The 14,801-nt window shown below is 40.8% G+C and overlaps 1 protein-coding gene across 7 annotated transcripts in view; it reads right to left on the bottom strand.

Annotated features, from left to right (window-relative positions):
- Positions 1–12,097: 12,097 nt before the first annotated feature.
- Positions 12,098–14,801, bottom strand: part of TMEM150C (transmembrane protein 150C) — a 108,878-nt gene continuing 106,174 nt past the window's right edge. For 5 of the 7 annotated variants that reach the window (XM_049885890.1, XM_049885889.1, XM_049885891.1 and 2 more), the window contains one exon: positions 13,399–14,433. In XM_049885890.1, the coding sequence (XP_049741847.1) occupies positions 14,225–14,433 (209 nt within the window). In that variant the 3' untranslated portion in view covers positions 13,399–14,224. The other 2 variants (XM_049885892.1, XM_049885894.1) reach the window with 2 other exon arrangements.

The following is a 14,801-nucleotide window of genomic DNA, read 5'->3' as shown; positions in this document are numbered from 1 at the left end:
CTCTCTCCTACCCGTTGTCCAGTCCCTTCCATGTATGATGAGTTGTCTTCGGGAATGGTTCCTGTCCTGGGCCAACAGAAGGTTTGGGGACCATGACCACCAGGATTCCTCTAGTCTCAGTCAGACCATTAAGTATGGTCTTTTTGTGAGAATTTGGGGTCTGCATCCCACTGATCTCCTGCTCCCTCAGGGGTTCTCTATTGTGCTCCCTGTCGGGGCAGTCATCGGTTGTGGCCGGGCACCAACTAGTTCTTCTGGTCTTAGGATGATATGTCTCTGGTTCATGAGGCCCTTTCTGTCTCTTGGGCTCATAGTTATCGTGTGACCTTTGTGTTCTTCATTCTCCTTTGATGCAGGTGGGTTGAGACCAATTGATGCATCTTAGATGGCCGCTTGTTAGCATTTAAGACCCCAGATGCCACATTTCAAAGTGGGATGCAGAATGTTTTCATAATAGAATTATTTTGCCAATTGACTTAGAAGTCACCTTAAACCATAGTCCCCAAACCCCCGCCCTTGCTCCGCTGACCTTTGAAGCATTCAGTTTATCCCGGAAACTTCTTTGCTTTTGGTCCAGTCCAGTTAAGCTGACCTTCCATGTATTGAGTATTGTCCTTCCCTTCACCTAAAGCAGTTCTTATCTACTAACTAATCAGTAAAAAACCCTCTCCCACCCTCCCTCCCTCCCCTCCTCGTAACCACAAAAGTATGTGTTCTTCTCAGTTGATACTATTTCTCAAGATCTTATAATAAGTGGTCTTATACAATATTTGTCCTTTTGCCTCTGACTAATTTCGCTCAGCATAATGCCTTCCAGGTTCCTCCATGTTATGAAATGTTTCACAGATTCGTCACTGTTCTTTATGGACGCGTAGTATTCCATTGTGTGAATATACCACAATTTACTTAACCATTCATCCGTTGATGGACACCTTGGTTGCTTCCAGCTTTTTGCTATTGTAAACAGAGCTGCAATAAACATGGGTGTGCATATATCTGTTTGTGTGAAGGCTCTTATTTCTCTAGGGTATATTCCGAGGAGTGGGATTTCTGGGTTGTATGGTAGTTCTAACTGTTTAAGATAATGCCAGATCGATTTCCAAAGTGGTTGTACCATTTTACATTCCCACCAGCAGTGTATAAGAGTTCCAATCTCTCCGCAGCCTCTCCAACATTTATTATTTTGTGTTTTTTGGGTTAATGCCAGCCTTGTTGGAGTGAGATGGAATCTCATCGTAGTTTTAATTTGCATTTCTCTAATGGCTAATGATCGAGAGCATTTTCTCATGTATCTGTTAGCTGCCTGAATATCTTCTTTAGTGAAGTGCGTGTTCATATCCTTTGCCCACTTCTTGATTGGGTTGTTTGTCTTTTTGTGGTTGAGTTTTGACAGAATCATATAGATTTTAGAGATCAGGCGCTGGTCGGAGATGTCATAGCTGAAAATTCTTTCCCAGTCTGTAGGTGGTCTTTTTACTCTTTTGGTGAAGTCTTTAGATAAGCATAGGTGTTTGATTTTTAGGAGCTCCCAGTTATCTGGTTTCTCTTCGTCATTTTTGGTAATGTTTTGTATTCTGCTTATGCCTTGTATTAGGGCTCCTGACGTCCCTATTTTTTCTTCCATGATCTTTATCATTTTAGTCTTTATGTTCAGGTCTTTGATCCACTTGGAGTTAGTTTTTGTGCATGGTGTGAGGTATGGGTCCTGTTTCATTCTTTTGCAAATGGATATCCAGTTATGCCAGCACCATTTGTTAAAAAGACTATCTTTTCCCCAATTAACTGACACTGGGCCTTTGTCAAATATCAGCTGCTCATATGTGGATGGATTTATATCTGGGTTCTCAATTCTGTTCCATTGGTCTATGTGCCTGTTGTTGTACCAGTACCAGGCTGTTTTGACTACTGTGGCTGTATAATAGGTTCTGAAATCAGGTAGAGTGAGGCCTCCCACTTTCTTCTTCTTTTTCAGCAATGCTTTACTTATCCGGGGCTTCTTTCCCTTCCATATGAAGTTGGTGGTTTCTCCATCACATTAAAAAATGACATTGGAATTTGGATCGGAAGTGCATTGTATATATAGATGGCTTTTGGTAGAATAGACATTTTTACTATGTTAAGTCTTCCTATCCATGAGCAAGGTATGTTTTTCCACTTAAGTAGGTCCGTTTTAGTTTCTCGTAGTAGTACTCTGTAGTTTTCTTTGTATGGGTCTTTTACATCTTTGGTAAGATTTATTCCTAAGTATTTTATAATCTTGGGGGTTACTGTGAATGGTATTGATTTGGTTATTTCCTCTTCGATGTTGTTTTTGTTGATGTAGAGGAATCCAAGTGATTTTTGTATTTTTATCTTATAACCTGAGACTCTGCCAACCTCTTCTATTAGTTTCAGTAGTTTTCTGGAGGATTCCTTAGGGTTTTCTGTGTATAAGATCATGTCATCTGCAAACAGAGAGAATTTCACTTCCTCCTTGCCAATCTGGATGCCCTTTATTTCTTTGTCTAGCCTAATTGCTCTGGCTAGGACCTCTAGCACAATGTTGAATAAGAGCGGTGATAAAGGGCATCCTTGTCTGGTTCCCGTTCTCAAGGGAAATGTTTTCAGGCTCTCTCCATTTAGAGTGATGTTGGCTCTTGGCTTTGTATAGATGCCCTTTATTATGTTGAGGAATTTTCCTCCAATTCCTATTTTGGTGAGAGTTTTTATCATAAATGGATGTTGGACTTTGTCAAATGCCTTTTCTGCATCAATTGATAAGATCATGTGGTTTTTGTCTTTTGTTTTATTTATATGGTGGATTACACGAATGGTTTTTCTAATATTAAACCAGCCTTGCATACCTGGTATAAATCCCACTTGGTCACGGTGGATTATTTTTTTGATATGTTGTTGAATTCTATTGGCTAGAATTTTGTTGAGGATTTTTGCATCTATGTTCATGAGGGATATAGGTCTGTAATTTTCTTTTTTTGTAATGTCTTTACCTGGTTTTGGTATCAGGGATATGGTGGTTTCATAGAATAAGTTTGGTAGTGTTCCGTCATTTTCTATGCTTTGAAATACCTTTAGTAGTAGTGGTGTTAACTCTTCTCTGAAAGTTTGGTAGAACTCTGCAGTAAAGCCATCCGGGCCAGGGCTTTTTTTTTTGGAAGTTTTTTGATTACCGTTTCAATCTCTTTTTTTGTTATGGGTCTATTTAGTTGTTCTACTTCTGAATGTGTTAGTTTAGGTAGGTAGTGTTTTTCCAGGAATTCATCCATTTCTTCTAGGTTTGCAAATTTGTTAGAGTACAATTTTTCATAATAATCTGATATGATTCTTTTAATTTCAGTTGGGTCTGTTGTGATGTGGCCCATCACGTTTCTTATTTGGGTTATTTGTTTCCTTTCCTGTATTTCTTTAGTCAGTCTGGCCAATGGTTTATCAATTTTGTTAATTTTTTCCAAGAACCAGGTTTTGGCTTTGTTAATTCTTTCAATTGTTTTTCTGTTCTCTAATTCATTTAGTTCAGCTCTAATTTTTATTATTTGTTTTCTTCTGGTGCCTGATGGGTTCTTTTGTTGCTCACTTTCTATTTGTTCAAGTTGTAGGGACAGTTCTCTGCTTTTCGCTCTTTCTTCTTTTTGTATGCATGCATTTATCGATATAAATTGGCCTCTGAGCACTGCTTTTGCTGTGTCCCAGAGGTTTTGATAGGAAGTATTTTCATTCTCGTTGCAGTCTATGAATTTCTTTATTCCCTCCTTAATATCTTCTATAACCCAGTCTTTTTTTCAGGAGGGTATTGTTCAGTTTCCAAGTATTTGATTTCTTTTCCCTAATTTTTCTGTTATTTCCACTTTTATGGCCTTGTGGTCTGAGAGGATGCTTTGTAATATTTCGATGTTTTGGATTCTGCAAAGGTTTGTTTTATGACCTAATATGTGGTCTATTCTAGAGAATGTTCCATGTGCACTAGAAAAAAAAGTATACTTTGCAGCAGTTGGGTGGAGAGATCTGTATAAGTCAATGAGGTCAAGTTGGTTGATTCTAGTAATTAGGTCTTCCGTGTCTCTACTGAGCTTCTTACTGGATGTCCTGTCCTTCTCTGAAAGTGGTGTGTTGAAGTCTCCTACTATAATTGCAGAGGTGTCTATCTCACTTTTCAGTTCTGTTAAAATTTGTTTTATGTATCCTGCAGCCGTGTCATTGGGTGCATAAATATTTAATATGGTTATATCTTCCTGGTCTGTTGTCCCTTTTATCATTATGTAGTGTCCTTCTTTATCCTTTGTGGTGGATTTAACTTTAAAGTCTATTTTGTCAGAAATTAATATTGCTACTCCTGCTCGTTTTTGCTTATTGTTTGCTTGATATATTTTTTTCCATCCTTTGAGTTTTTGTTTGTGTCTCTAAGTCTAAGGTGTGTCTCTTGTAGGTAGCATATAGACGGATCGTGTTTCTTTATCCATTCTGAGACTCTCTGTCTCTTTATTGGTGCATTTACATTCAGCGTAATTACAGCTAAGTATGTGTTTCTTGTTGTCATTTTGATGCCTTTTTATGTGTGTTGTTGACAATTTCATTTTTCCACTTACTTTTTTGTGCTGAGACATTTTTCTTTGTAAATTGTGTGTTCCTCATTTTCACAGTATTTGACTTTATGTTTACTGAGTCGTTACATTTTTCTTGGTTTTTATTTTGAGTTATGGAGTTGTTATACCTCTTTGTGGTTACCTTAATAGTTACCCCTATTTTTCTAAGTAAAAACCTAACTTGTATTGTCCTATATCGCCTTGTATCCCTCTCCATATGGCAGTTCTATGCCACCTGTATTTAGTCCCTCTTTTTGATTATTGTGATCTTTTACATATTGACTTCAATGATTCCCTGTTTTGAGCATTTTTTTTTTAATTAATCTTAATTTGTTTTTGTGATTTCCCTATTTGAGTTGATATCAGGATGTTCTGTTCTGTGACCTTGTGTTGTGCAGGTATCTGATATTATTGGTTTTCTGACCAATTTCCTTTAGTATTTCTTGTAGCTTTGGTTTCTTTTTTGCAAATTCTCTAAGCTTGTGTTTATCTGTAAATATCTTAATTTCACCTTCATATTTCAGAGAGAGTTTTGCTGGATATATGATCCTTGGCTGGCAGTTTTTCTCCTTCAGTGCTGTGTATATGTCATCCCATTGCCTTCTTGCCTGCATGGTTTCTGCTGAGTAGTCTGAACTTATTCTTATTGATTCTCCCTTGCAGGAGACCTTTCTTTTATCCCTGACTGCTTTTAAAATTTTCTCTTTATCTTTGGTTTTGGCAAGTTTGATGATAATATGTCTTGGTGTTTTTCTTTTTGGATCAATCTTAAATGGGGTTCGATGAGCATCTTGGATAGATACCCTTTCATCTTTCATGATGTCAGGGAAGTTTTCTGCCAGCAGATCTTCAACTATTCTCTCTGTGTCTTCTGTTATCCCTCCCTGTTCTGGGACTCCAATCACATGCAAGTTATCCTTCTTGATAGAGTCCCACATGATTCTTACAGTTTCTTCATTTTTTTTAATTCTTTTATCTGATTTTTTTTCAGCTATATTGGTGTTAATTCCCTGGTCCTCCAGATTTCCCACTCTGCATTCTAATTGCTCGAGTCTGCTCCTCTGACTTCCTATTGCATTGTCTAATTCTGTAATTTTATTGTTAATCTTATGGATTTCTGAATGCTGTCTCTCTATGGATTCTTGCAACTTATTAATTTTTCCACTATCTTCTTGAATAATCTTTTTTAGTTCTTCAACTGCTTTATCAGTGTGTTCCTTGGCTTTTTCTGTAGATTGCCTTATTTCATTTCTGAGGTCATCCCTGATGTCTTGAAGCATTCTGTAAATTAGTTTTTTATATTCTGTATCTGGCAATTCCAGGATTATATCTTCATTTGGGAAAGATTTTGATTCTTTAGTTTGGGGGGTTGTAGAAGCAGTCATGGTCTGCTTCTTTATGTGGTTTGATATTGACTGCTGTCTCCGAGCCATCACTAAGATATTGTACTGATTTATTCTATATTTGCTCACTGAGTCTTATCTTGTTTTGTTTTCTTTCGATATACGTAGATGGGCTACTAGATTGTGCTGTCTTGATTACTGTACTCACTTATGACCTATTACCAGCTGGTTTGGGCTGTTACCAGATATATATGCCTGAGTCCATTCACTATTCTTGAGTAGAATCTGATTTTGGGTCATCAAATGCGTGGTGCACCCTGTCACCTATCCACCTTGAGAAGTAGTGGTGATAGTTGTGTGCACTAGATTCTAGTAGCAGCTGGGGTTCACACTCCAAGGGGGGCAGGATGCTGACAGGCTTCCCCCAAGTGTCAGTGAGGTAGGTGTGTCTCTATTCCTAACGCACCTTGGTGGGTGGGCTCTGCAGTTGTACCTTAGGCCCCCAATGCAAGTACCTCTACAAATTGGTAGGTGTCACCCTCCTTAGACCCCTGAGGCAGGAGGCTAGGTGGTCAGGGGGAGCTTCAGCCCTCAGTTCCCTGTTGTGGGTCAGTGAGGGCTCTGTTGAATACGGAGAGATATCAGACCTGGGAAACTTGTCTTTCCAGTAAATCGGCTAAAATAATTGCAGTCAGATCCCTATCAGAAATGCCTTTGCATTATCATAGCCACCTTGTTCCCTGTAAGGATGAAAGCCCGAGACTGTGGATCACATATGCTTGGCTGGAGCTGGTTCTGTGTTTTTAGTCCAATTAGGGAAGGATTTTTGGTCCCGGGGTTTTTTGTGGTTGCTTCTCTCAGGCCAGAAGAATGGGTTAGGAAAAGACCAAAAAAAAAAAAAAAGGAAAAGAAAAACCGCGGAGCAGTTCTCCCTGTGGCTCAGGAAATTCCATTGTTAATGAAGCAGCCTGGGAAGGGGAGGGGAGGGTTCAGAAAAACAGGAGAGAGTAGTACCCCGGAATGTAGACAAAGTTACTTATCTTGCTTGGGATGACTGTGTTATCTGAGATTCCAAGGGGCACGTCGTCTGTGTGTGCTGGCTGGGTAGAGATTGCCCCCGAGGGTCAGGCCCACGTCCCGTGCTTGCGCTGTCTCAGAAGCCGCGGTCGGTTCCTCCGCTGCCAGTCCAAAGCCCAGCGTCAAGGTTCCCCAGCTGGGACGCTGCTCTCCCAGCTCCAAAACCAGTCGCTGCCTCCCGGCGACTTCTCCCGCCAGCTGCGTCGCCGTGCTGCCTACGCGGACTGGCTGGGTCCCCTACCGAGGTCAGTTCAGGGGGGTAGGGCTGCGCCCTGTGTTTGCACCATTGCAGGATGCCGTGCTCAGCTCCCCTGCACCCAGTCCAAAGCCCAGCGCCAAGGTTTCCTGACTGGGACGCTGGCTCCAGGCTCCGAAAACAGTCGCTGCTTCCTCGTAGTTGTTCGTTCTCGGTCTCTGTCATTCAGGTCAACTCTTTAAATCTGTGTTTGTTGGTCAGGGTTCGTAGATTGTCATGTATGTGATTGATTCACTTGTTTTTCCGAGTCTTCGTTGCAAGAGGGATCCGAGGTAGCGTCTACCTAGTCAGCCATCTTTGCCCCCTCCTCCTGCAACTTGATTTTTTTGTGTATTCATGAGGGTAAATGAGATGATAAGTATTATGTAGAAGCCTTTATGATTCCGTATTGGGACGAGGGATTGCAGAAGAAATGTAAAATCTGGTCCAGAAATGGAGCCAGCAGATCATGACCACCATCCTTTATGCTTCCGTTTTGAGAGAAGTGGCTGTGTAGGCAACAATTTCCACTGCTAAAACCCAATATGCCCTATATTCACCCCTCCCAGGCCCTTGTGCCCCAGTGTTGGGCTCACCGCTCCATATGTGGAACAGAAGAGCCTTTGGGTGCCCCAATTCGGTGACTAGGGAGAAAAGTAATATGAAGTGAACAATTCTCAGGACAGCCATAGCACAACTGAGCCCAGGGGCATGCATCCCCTCCAACAAGTCTGGCAGGAGACACCAGCATGGTCTGGGTCCACCAACCTCTCTCAACAAGCAATCTTTATAATTGGGAATACCGTTGCCCTGGGTAACAGGAAGACCCTAAGAGAATGCAGGATCTTTTTGCTTCCATCTTCCACACTCCTGAGTAGATTTCCAGGCACTGCTGGATGTGCTCCTGATCCAAAAGAAGGGCACATGGTCCTAGAAAAGGCTAGGGCTGAGGCTGACAGCTGTCGCTAAGTGCAGGCAGTAAATCAGCTGGCGACAGAGACTTTCCTTATGGGGGACCCTGGCTAGAATCTGAATGTGGCCAATAGACAGACCCACCTTGCTTGTAATAGGGTGTGCCTTTTAGAAGAGTGAAAAAAAGGGGTGTCTTAAAAACAAACAAACAAAAGAAAACCTTAGCAAAATATATGGGATCAAATAAGAACCAACCGAAGAGCTTCTAAGTTTTAAAAATTTGAGGTTTTTAGACAGCTTGTAGACATGGACCTTGAGAGGCCTCAAAACGTTCACATGATGAATATGATTTTTTACTGGGCAGAGTGCCCTGGAATATGGAAAAAAAACTCCAGAAACTTGAGAGAGGTGAGGAGTTGTGTCTCTCGTGGCTTGTTGAGCTTGTCTACCAGGTATATTCCAATCTGAACTGGGAATAGGAAAAGAGAAAAATCACTGATCAGAAGACAGGCAACATTCCTGGCTGCCACCTTGCAGGCCCGTCTCCTGGTGACCCAAGAGGAGGGCCCCTGAGAAGAGAGGGAGGTTAGAGGCCCCAACCCCTGTTAAGCCAAGACCAGTGCACCTGGTGCAAAGAGAGAGGACACTGGAAGAGAGAGTCCCCTAAATTCCTACCCACAGGTAAGAAAGAGCCTGGGGCTGTCCAGTGCCCCATGATGCTGATAGGGGAAGACTTGGACTGAGGAGGATTGGAGACGAGTCCTCCACCTGAGCCTCTGATTATAATGAAGGTGGTGGTGGTGGGGACCTGTACAGTTTCTAGTGAATACTGGAGCAACCCACTTTGTCCTGACCCAGAAGAAGATAGCCCTGATGAAACAAACTGTGTCAGTCATGGGAGTCTCGTGTAAGAGGGAGAACCCTCCCTTCCTCCAGCCTCTCACCTCCTTCACACAAAGGAAAGTATTAACATATTCTTTTCTCTACATGCCCGACCGTCTCATTCCCTTGCTGGGAATGTCTTAATTTCTCTGTCATTTTTTAAAGGATAGTTTTGCTGGATATAGAATTCTTGGTTGGTAGGTTTTTTCTTCCAGCACTTTGAATATGTCATCCTACTGCCTTCTGGGCTCCATGGTTTCTGATGAGAAATCAGCTCTTAATCTTATTGAGAATCTCTTGTATGTTATGAGTCACTTTTCTCTTGCTGCTCTTAAGGTTCTCTTTATCTTTGCCTTTTGACAGTTTGATTATAATGTGTCTCTGTGTGGATCTCTTTGAGTTTATCTTACTTGGAATTTTTTGAGCTTCTTTGGTATATAGATTAATATTTCTTATCAGATTTGGGAAGTTTTTGGCAATTATTTCTTCAGATATTCTTTCTGCCCCTTTCTCTCCCTTCTCTCCTTATGGGATAGCTATTATTATGTTTATGTTCCTATGCTTGATGGTGTCCCAAAGATCTCTTGGGCTCTGCTCATTTTTTTTTTTTTTTTCTCTTTTTTCTTTCTGTTCTTTAGACTGGGTAATTTCAATTGACTTTTCAGGTTTGCTGATTCTTTCTTCTGCCTGCTTGAATCTGCTGTTGAGTCCTCTAGTGAGTTTTTCATTTCAGTTATGGTATTTTTCAACTCCAGAATTCCTATTTGGTTCTTTTTAAAAGTAATTTCTATCTGAAAGGTTGGAGATCCAAGTCCACCCAGAGGCGCCTCAGAAGAAAGGCCTGGTAATCTATTCTGGAAAAAAAAATCAGCTATTGCAAGTTCAGTGGAGCACAGTTCTTCTCAGACACATGTGTGGTCCCATGGGTTAGCATTGACTCAATGGCAACTGGTAACTTAGATGCGGATGACTGCGGGAGGATTAGGTTTAAAGGGAGGAGATAAGGAGTTTGTTTCTGTGTGTTAAATTTGAGATGCCTATTAGACACCCAAAGGAGCCCTGGTGGTGCAGAGGTTAAGTGGTCAGTTGCTAATCAAAAGGTCAGTGGTTTGAACCCACCAGCTGCTTTGAAGGAGAGAGACCTGGCTATCTGCTTTGGTAAAGATTATAGCCTTGAAAACCCTATGGGGCAATTCTACCCTGTCCTATAGGGTCACTATGTGTTAGAATCAATTTGATGGAAACTGGTTTGGTTTTTATTAGACAACCAAGTGAAGATGTCAAGAAAGTTATAGGCCAGGAATTTAGGATTGAGGTCTGGGTTGGAGAACTTGGGAGATGTCTTTATATGGCGGTATTTTAAACCAGGAGACTGGATAAGATCACCAAGGGAGTGAATATGGACAGGAAAGAAGAGTTCCAAGGCTTGAACGACAGAGCACTTGGATGTTAGGTCAGGCAAAGAAGTTCCAGCAGAGAGTGAGCAGTGGACTGTGAAGGAGGAGGCAAACTAAGAGGGCATGATGTTCCGGAGGCCACAGGAAGAAAATGTTTTAAGGGAGGTGGGAAGGGGTGACCAAATTGTCAAGTGTTGCTTATGAAGAGAGGTAAGGTAAGGATTGAGAACTGATCCATGAATGTAACACTGTGAGGTCTTTGGGGGTGCTTGAGTAGTTTCAGTGAATTGGTGGGAGCAAAAACATGATTGGAGTGGGTTCAAGAGAAAATTGGGAGAGACCCATTGGAGACTGCAAATAAGGACTTATTTTTAAGATGGGAGAAATAAAAGCCTATTTTATACCAATGGAAAGATCTCTGCTTTTCCAGTGAGGGACCTAGCCTTCTTACCTACCTTTCTTTGGACTTAAAATTTGGATATTTGCAGATTTCTCTTGGAACCCTCACTTGGAAGAGTGTTAATAGGGAATCTGTGGATTGTGAAAATCAACTTATTTCACATATGAAATTCTCTTCCCCCAAACCATTGGTTTCCACTTCTTTGGGGAACATAAATTTTTTAAATGTAGCCAAGAGCCCTTGGGCTCAATGGAAGTGCATTTCTCTCATTTTAATTATTACTTAGACTGTTCTTCACACTTGTATTTTGCTGTTCTATCCCAACCTCATAGATGCCCCTTTTCTTCATTTCTGAATGATGGCAGATTCTTTAATGATCCTTGGGACTCCTGCTCCAAAGGAATGACAGTGACCAAAGAGGTTTTAAAAACCTAATGTGAATTCCGTGGTCATCACTAAAAAAAAAAAAAAAATTTTTTTTTTTTTTAATCATCACTAGGGTGTTCATAAATGTTTCTCAATTCTGGGTACATGGTAGGAGTTCCCTTCTTGGCCACACTCAGATATGGCCGTGCGATTTGCTCTGGCCAATGAAAGAGAAGCTCGGTGATGTCTGTCACTTGCTGGCAAAAGCTTTAAGAGCAGTTTGCCACGGTTTCTCGGCTGTTGGCAACTGTGGAAGCATGAGATGAAGGTAAAGGCTCTCTCAGCCAGGGTCTAAGTCACTGCAGTGAGCACAGCCCCCTTGCTGGCCCTGGAAAGTCGTACCATACGAGAAATAAATGTTAGCTCTTATATACTGGAGCAAAACTCAGTCTCAGCTGCCTGACACAATGCCTAAGGACAAAAATAAAATCAACAGTGGTGTTCTAATCTCCATGTATAACCAGGAGATCAGAAGTTTCAAGATGAAAGTCTTACTTTCCCATAACAGGGGGAAAACAAAGGCAATAAATAACACACATAATAAAACTTGACCTCACTGTCAGTCCTCTGTTAAACAAAAGAATTTATCATATCTTTAACATTGCTTTAAAAATATTTTTTTTCCTAACTGGGAAAGTAACTTTTCTTCTTCAAGAAACTTAGTTGAACTGTCAAAAACCAAGTTTAGTGTATTTCAAACTTTGTTCTCTGGGCCATCTGTGTTAGATCCTGCTGAGATGCTTGTTACAAATGCAGATTCCCTGGTCTTGGCCTCCTTCATGAACCCTGTGGTTCCTAGTTCCCAGGAGGTTCTGTAATGTGGGTTTTTATTTATATACTATCAATGTAACACTCAAGTTCACTGTCAACATAATGCCTCACTGAGTTTAACACATTTTAATATTAGAGAAGAAAGTTAGTGTAACAAACAAGAAAATCAGAATTCTGCATAAAAGAATTTTATTTAGTGGTAAGATCCCAATGAATAATGTCAGTTTGCCTCATTCTGCTAAAATGTGCTATTAGATATACTCTTAAGAAAGTGTACAGTGCATCACCAAAAGCTGTTTAATTTGAATTGTATGCAGTCAAAGAAAACTTCATAAACCTTTGTTTTTGATAAAAAAATTTTAAAATATAAAAATGAAAAAAGAAACAAAAGCAGTATTCAAAAATAAAAAATGTCACCTTGGACTATTTACAGTGAAATGCCTTTTTAATAGGAGAATACTCTCTGCTTAATTATTTTCCTCATAGTTTACATAAACCTTAAAAATAGTCTCACTCCCCCATCTGACCCTTATTCATTTCTGTCTCTCATAATAGTCTTTTATTTTCTAAAAATTTTCTCACTCATCTTTGAATTTTTCTGATACTCTTACTTCTCTTAAATTACCGTTAGTTCTATTCAACAGACATTTATTGAGCACCTAAGATGTGCCAGGCACTGTGCTGGGAGGTGGGGACAAATACAGAGATGAAAAGACATTGACCCCCTCCTCAAGAAGCTCAGATTTTGGGTTGAACTGAAAAACAATTGAAATACCAGGCCCCTATCACATAAATCACATAAATTCAGGGATTTCTTGAAACAAAGTGCACGCATGGAGGGTCTGTCAACTTGACCCACTCCGACATATTTTGAACTTGGAATTCTGCTCTTCTTTAAGAAGCACAGCCTCAGAAGTCTAGGCTACCGTTTGAAAGCTGGAGTTCTGAACTCTAGCACATGAGAGCTAGGTGTTGGGCAGCAGGGAACCAGCTGCCCTGATTTCATTCTGGGGGAGGGTAATCTTTTATTAGGCTTCTAGAAATTCCAAGTTTGAAAAGCCCTTAATCCACAAAAAGATACTAAATCTGAGCAATAGATTTTAAGGAACTCTCCCAATTTGGACTTATAACAAGATGCTCTAGAAGTTCTATCTTTTATAAATGCCCAGCAGGAGTTTTATTACTTTCAAATATATATCTTTGCACATTTTCTTAGCTTCAAACATAAAAACAGCAAATAAAACCTGAAAGTGATTTTTTTTCCTATTCTTTTTTTTTTCTTTTATCATGGTTGAACCCAAAGCAAGCTCAGCTCTTGCATTTGGTCTATATATTCTTTGTCCATGAAGCCAAGAGAGATCCATGGTAGTGCCTTAAAGGAAAAAAAAAAAAAAAAGGTAAACCATGAAATAAAAAAAAAAAATCTGTACATGGCATACTACAGAAGCAAACACTAAACCTTATGTTTGCTGCCCCATCTTGTTCCATGCTTGACAGACCATTATCCCTACAAACATTCACATTTGGAAATATTTTTCAGTCACAATGGATCAAGTCCCAATCACGGTAGTGGGCTTCACTCTCACAGTTTGTGGCGGGTGCATTTCATTGAACTCACACAGCCCACCTCTGAATGATGGCCAAGTGTATTTTCCTGGGAAAGTTCTCCTTTTGACCCCACACCTTTCCACACGTTACACAAGATCACATGTCTATACAGTTTCCATCCAATTCCACGATACACAATTATCCATTCAAGAGTATTAACACCAGATTCCGAACTTCCCAATTAGCTGGTTCCAAGCTCTTTGGAGCTGAAGGCGATTTGGGGAGTTGGCATTATCCCATGTTACATTTGGCCTACCCTACTGTTAGGGTGAACGCGGAGTCTGAAACGTGAAGAGAATGAGTAAGGGTAGGGGAGAGAGACATGATCATGCACAAGTTTCTTGCTCTGTCGTGCATATATTTTCAGTGTAACAAGCAAGTATTTCGACACACAAGGGCTTGTGCTTTTTCACTGAAGAAGAAATAACTCGCCCTCAAAAGCTCATTTGGCAAATGTGGCCATGAATGGATGTGTGGTATGTGTGAGTGTGTGTGTGAAAAATGTATCATGAGGTCATGTGTCAAGTCCTGTGAGTGTGCCCTCCTGGCACCTGCCCCACCGTCACACCCACCTCACCATCAGGCAAAAGCTGATGTTACACCTGGTCGGTTTGGTATTCAGAAGCTTCTGAGAGGCTTTCTGAGAAGCTTAGGAAATTCTCCTGGTACTCGGAGCAAACAATCTCATAGCGATAATGCCGGAACTCCACAGCAAAGGTGCCAAAGTAAGACAGGAAGCACATGACCAGGCCCCACTGGATCCTGGCTGCATACATGTGGATGCCTTGGGCCATGAGGATGAAGTCTGGAGAGAAGAGGTCAAGGAAAGCACCCGCATCAGCCACATTTAAGCTGGGTTATTTTTTAAAGAAGTTTTTTTTTTTCTTTTATTTACTGGGCAGGGACAGGTGATAGAAAAAGTCTGGTTCTCCAAAAGACAACTAACTTTTATAAAATTACTAAAAATGGCTACGGGTCATACCAAAATAAAACCAAACCCACTGCCGTCCAGTCAGTTTCAACACATAGCAATCCTATAGGACAGAGTAGAATTGCCCCATAGGGTTTCCAAGGCTGTAATCTTTATGGAAGCAGACTGCCACAGCTTTCTCCCTGTGAGCCCTGGTGGGTTCAAACTGCTTTTGGTTAGCAGCCAATTGCTTTAACCACTGC

Source organism: Elephas maximus, chromosome 5 (assembly GCF_024166365.1).
Source record: "Elephas maximus indicus isolate mEleMax1 chromosome 5, mEleMax1 primary haplotype, whole genome shotgun sequence".
In the NCBI taxonomy this organism is placed as follows: domain Eukaryota; kingdom Metazoa; phylum Chordata; class Mammalia; order Proboscidea; family Elephantidae; genus Elephas; species Elephas maximus.
This window is presented reverse-complemented; position numbering and strand designations above follow the sequence as displayed.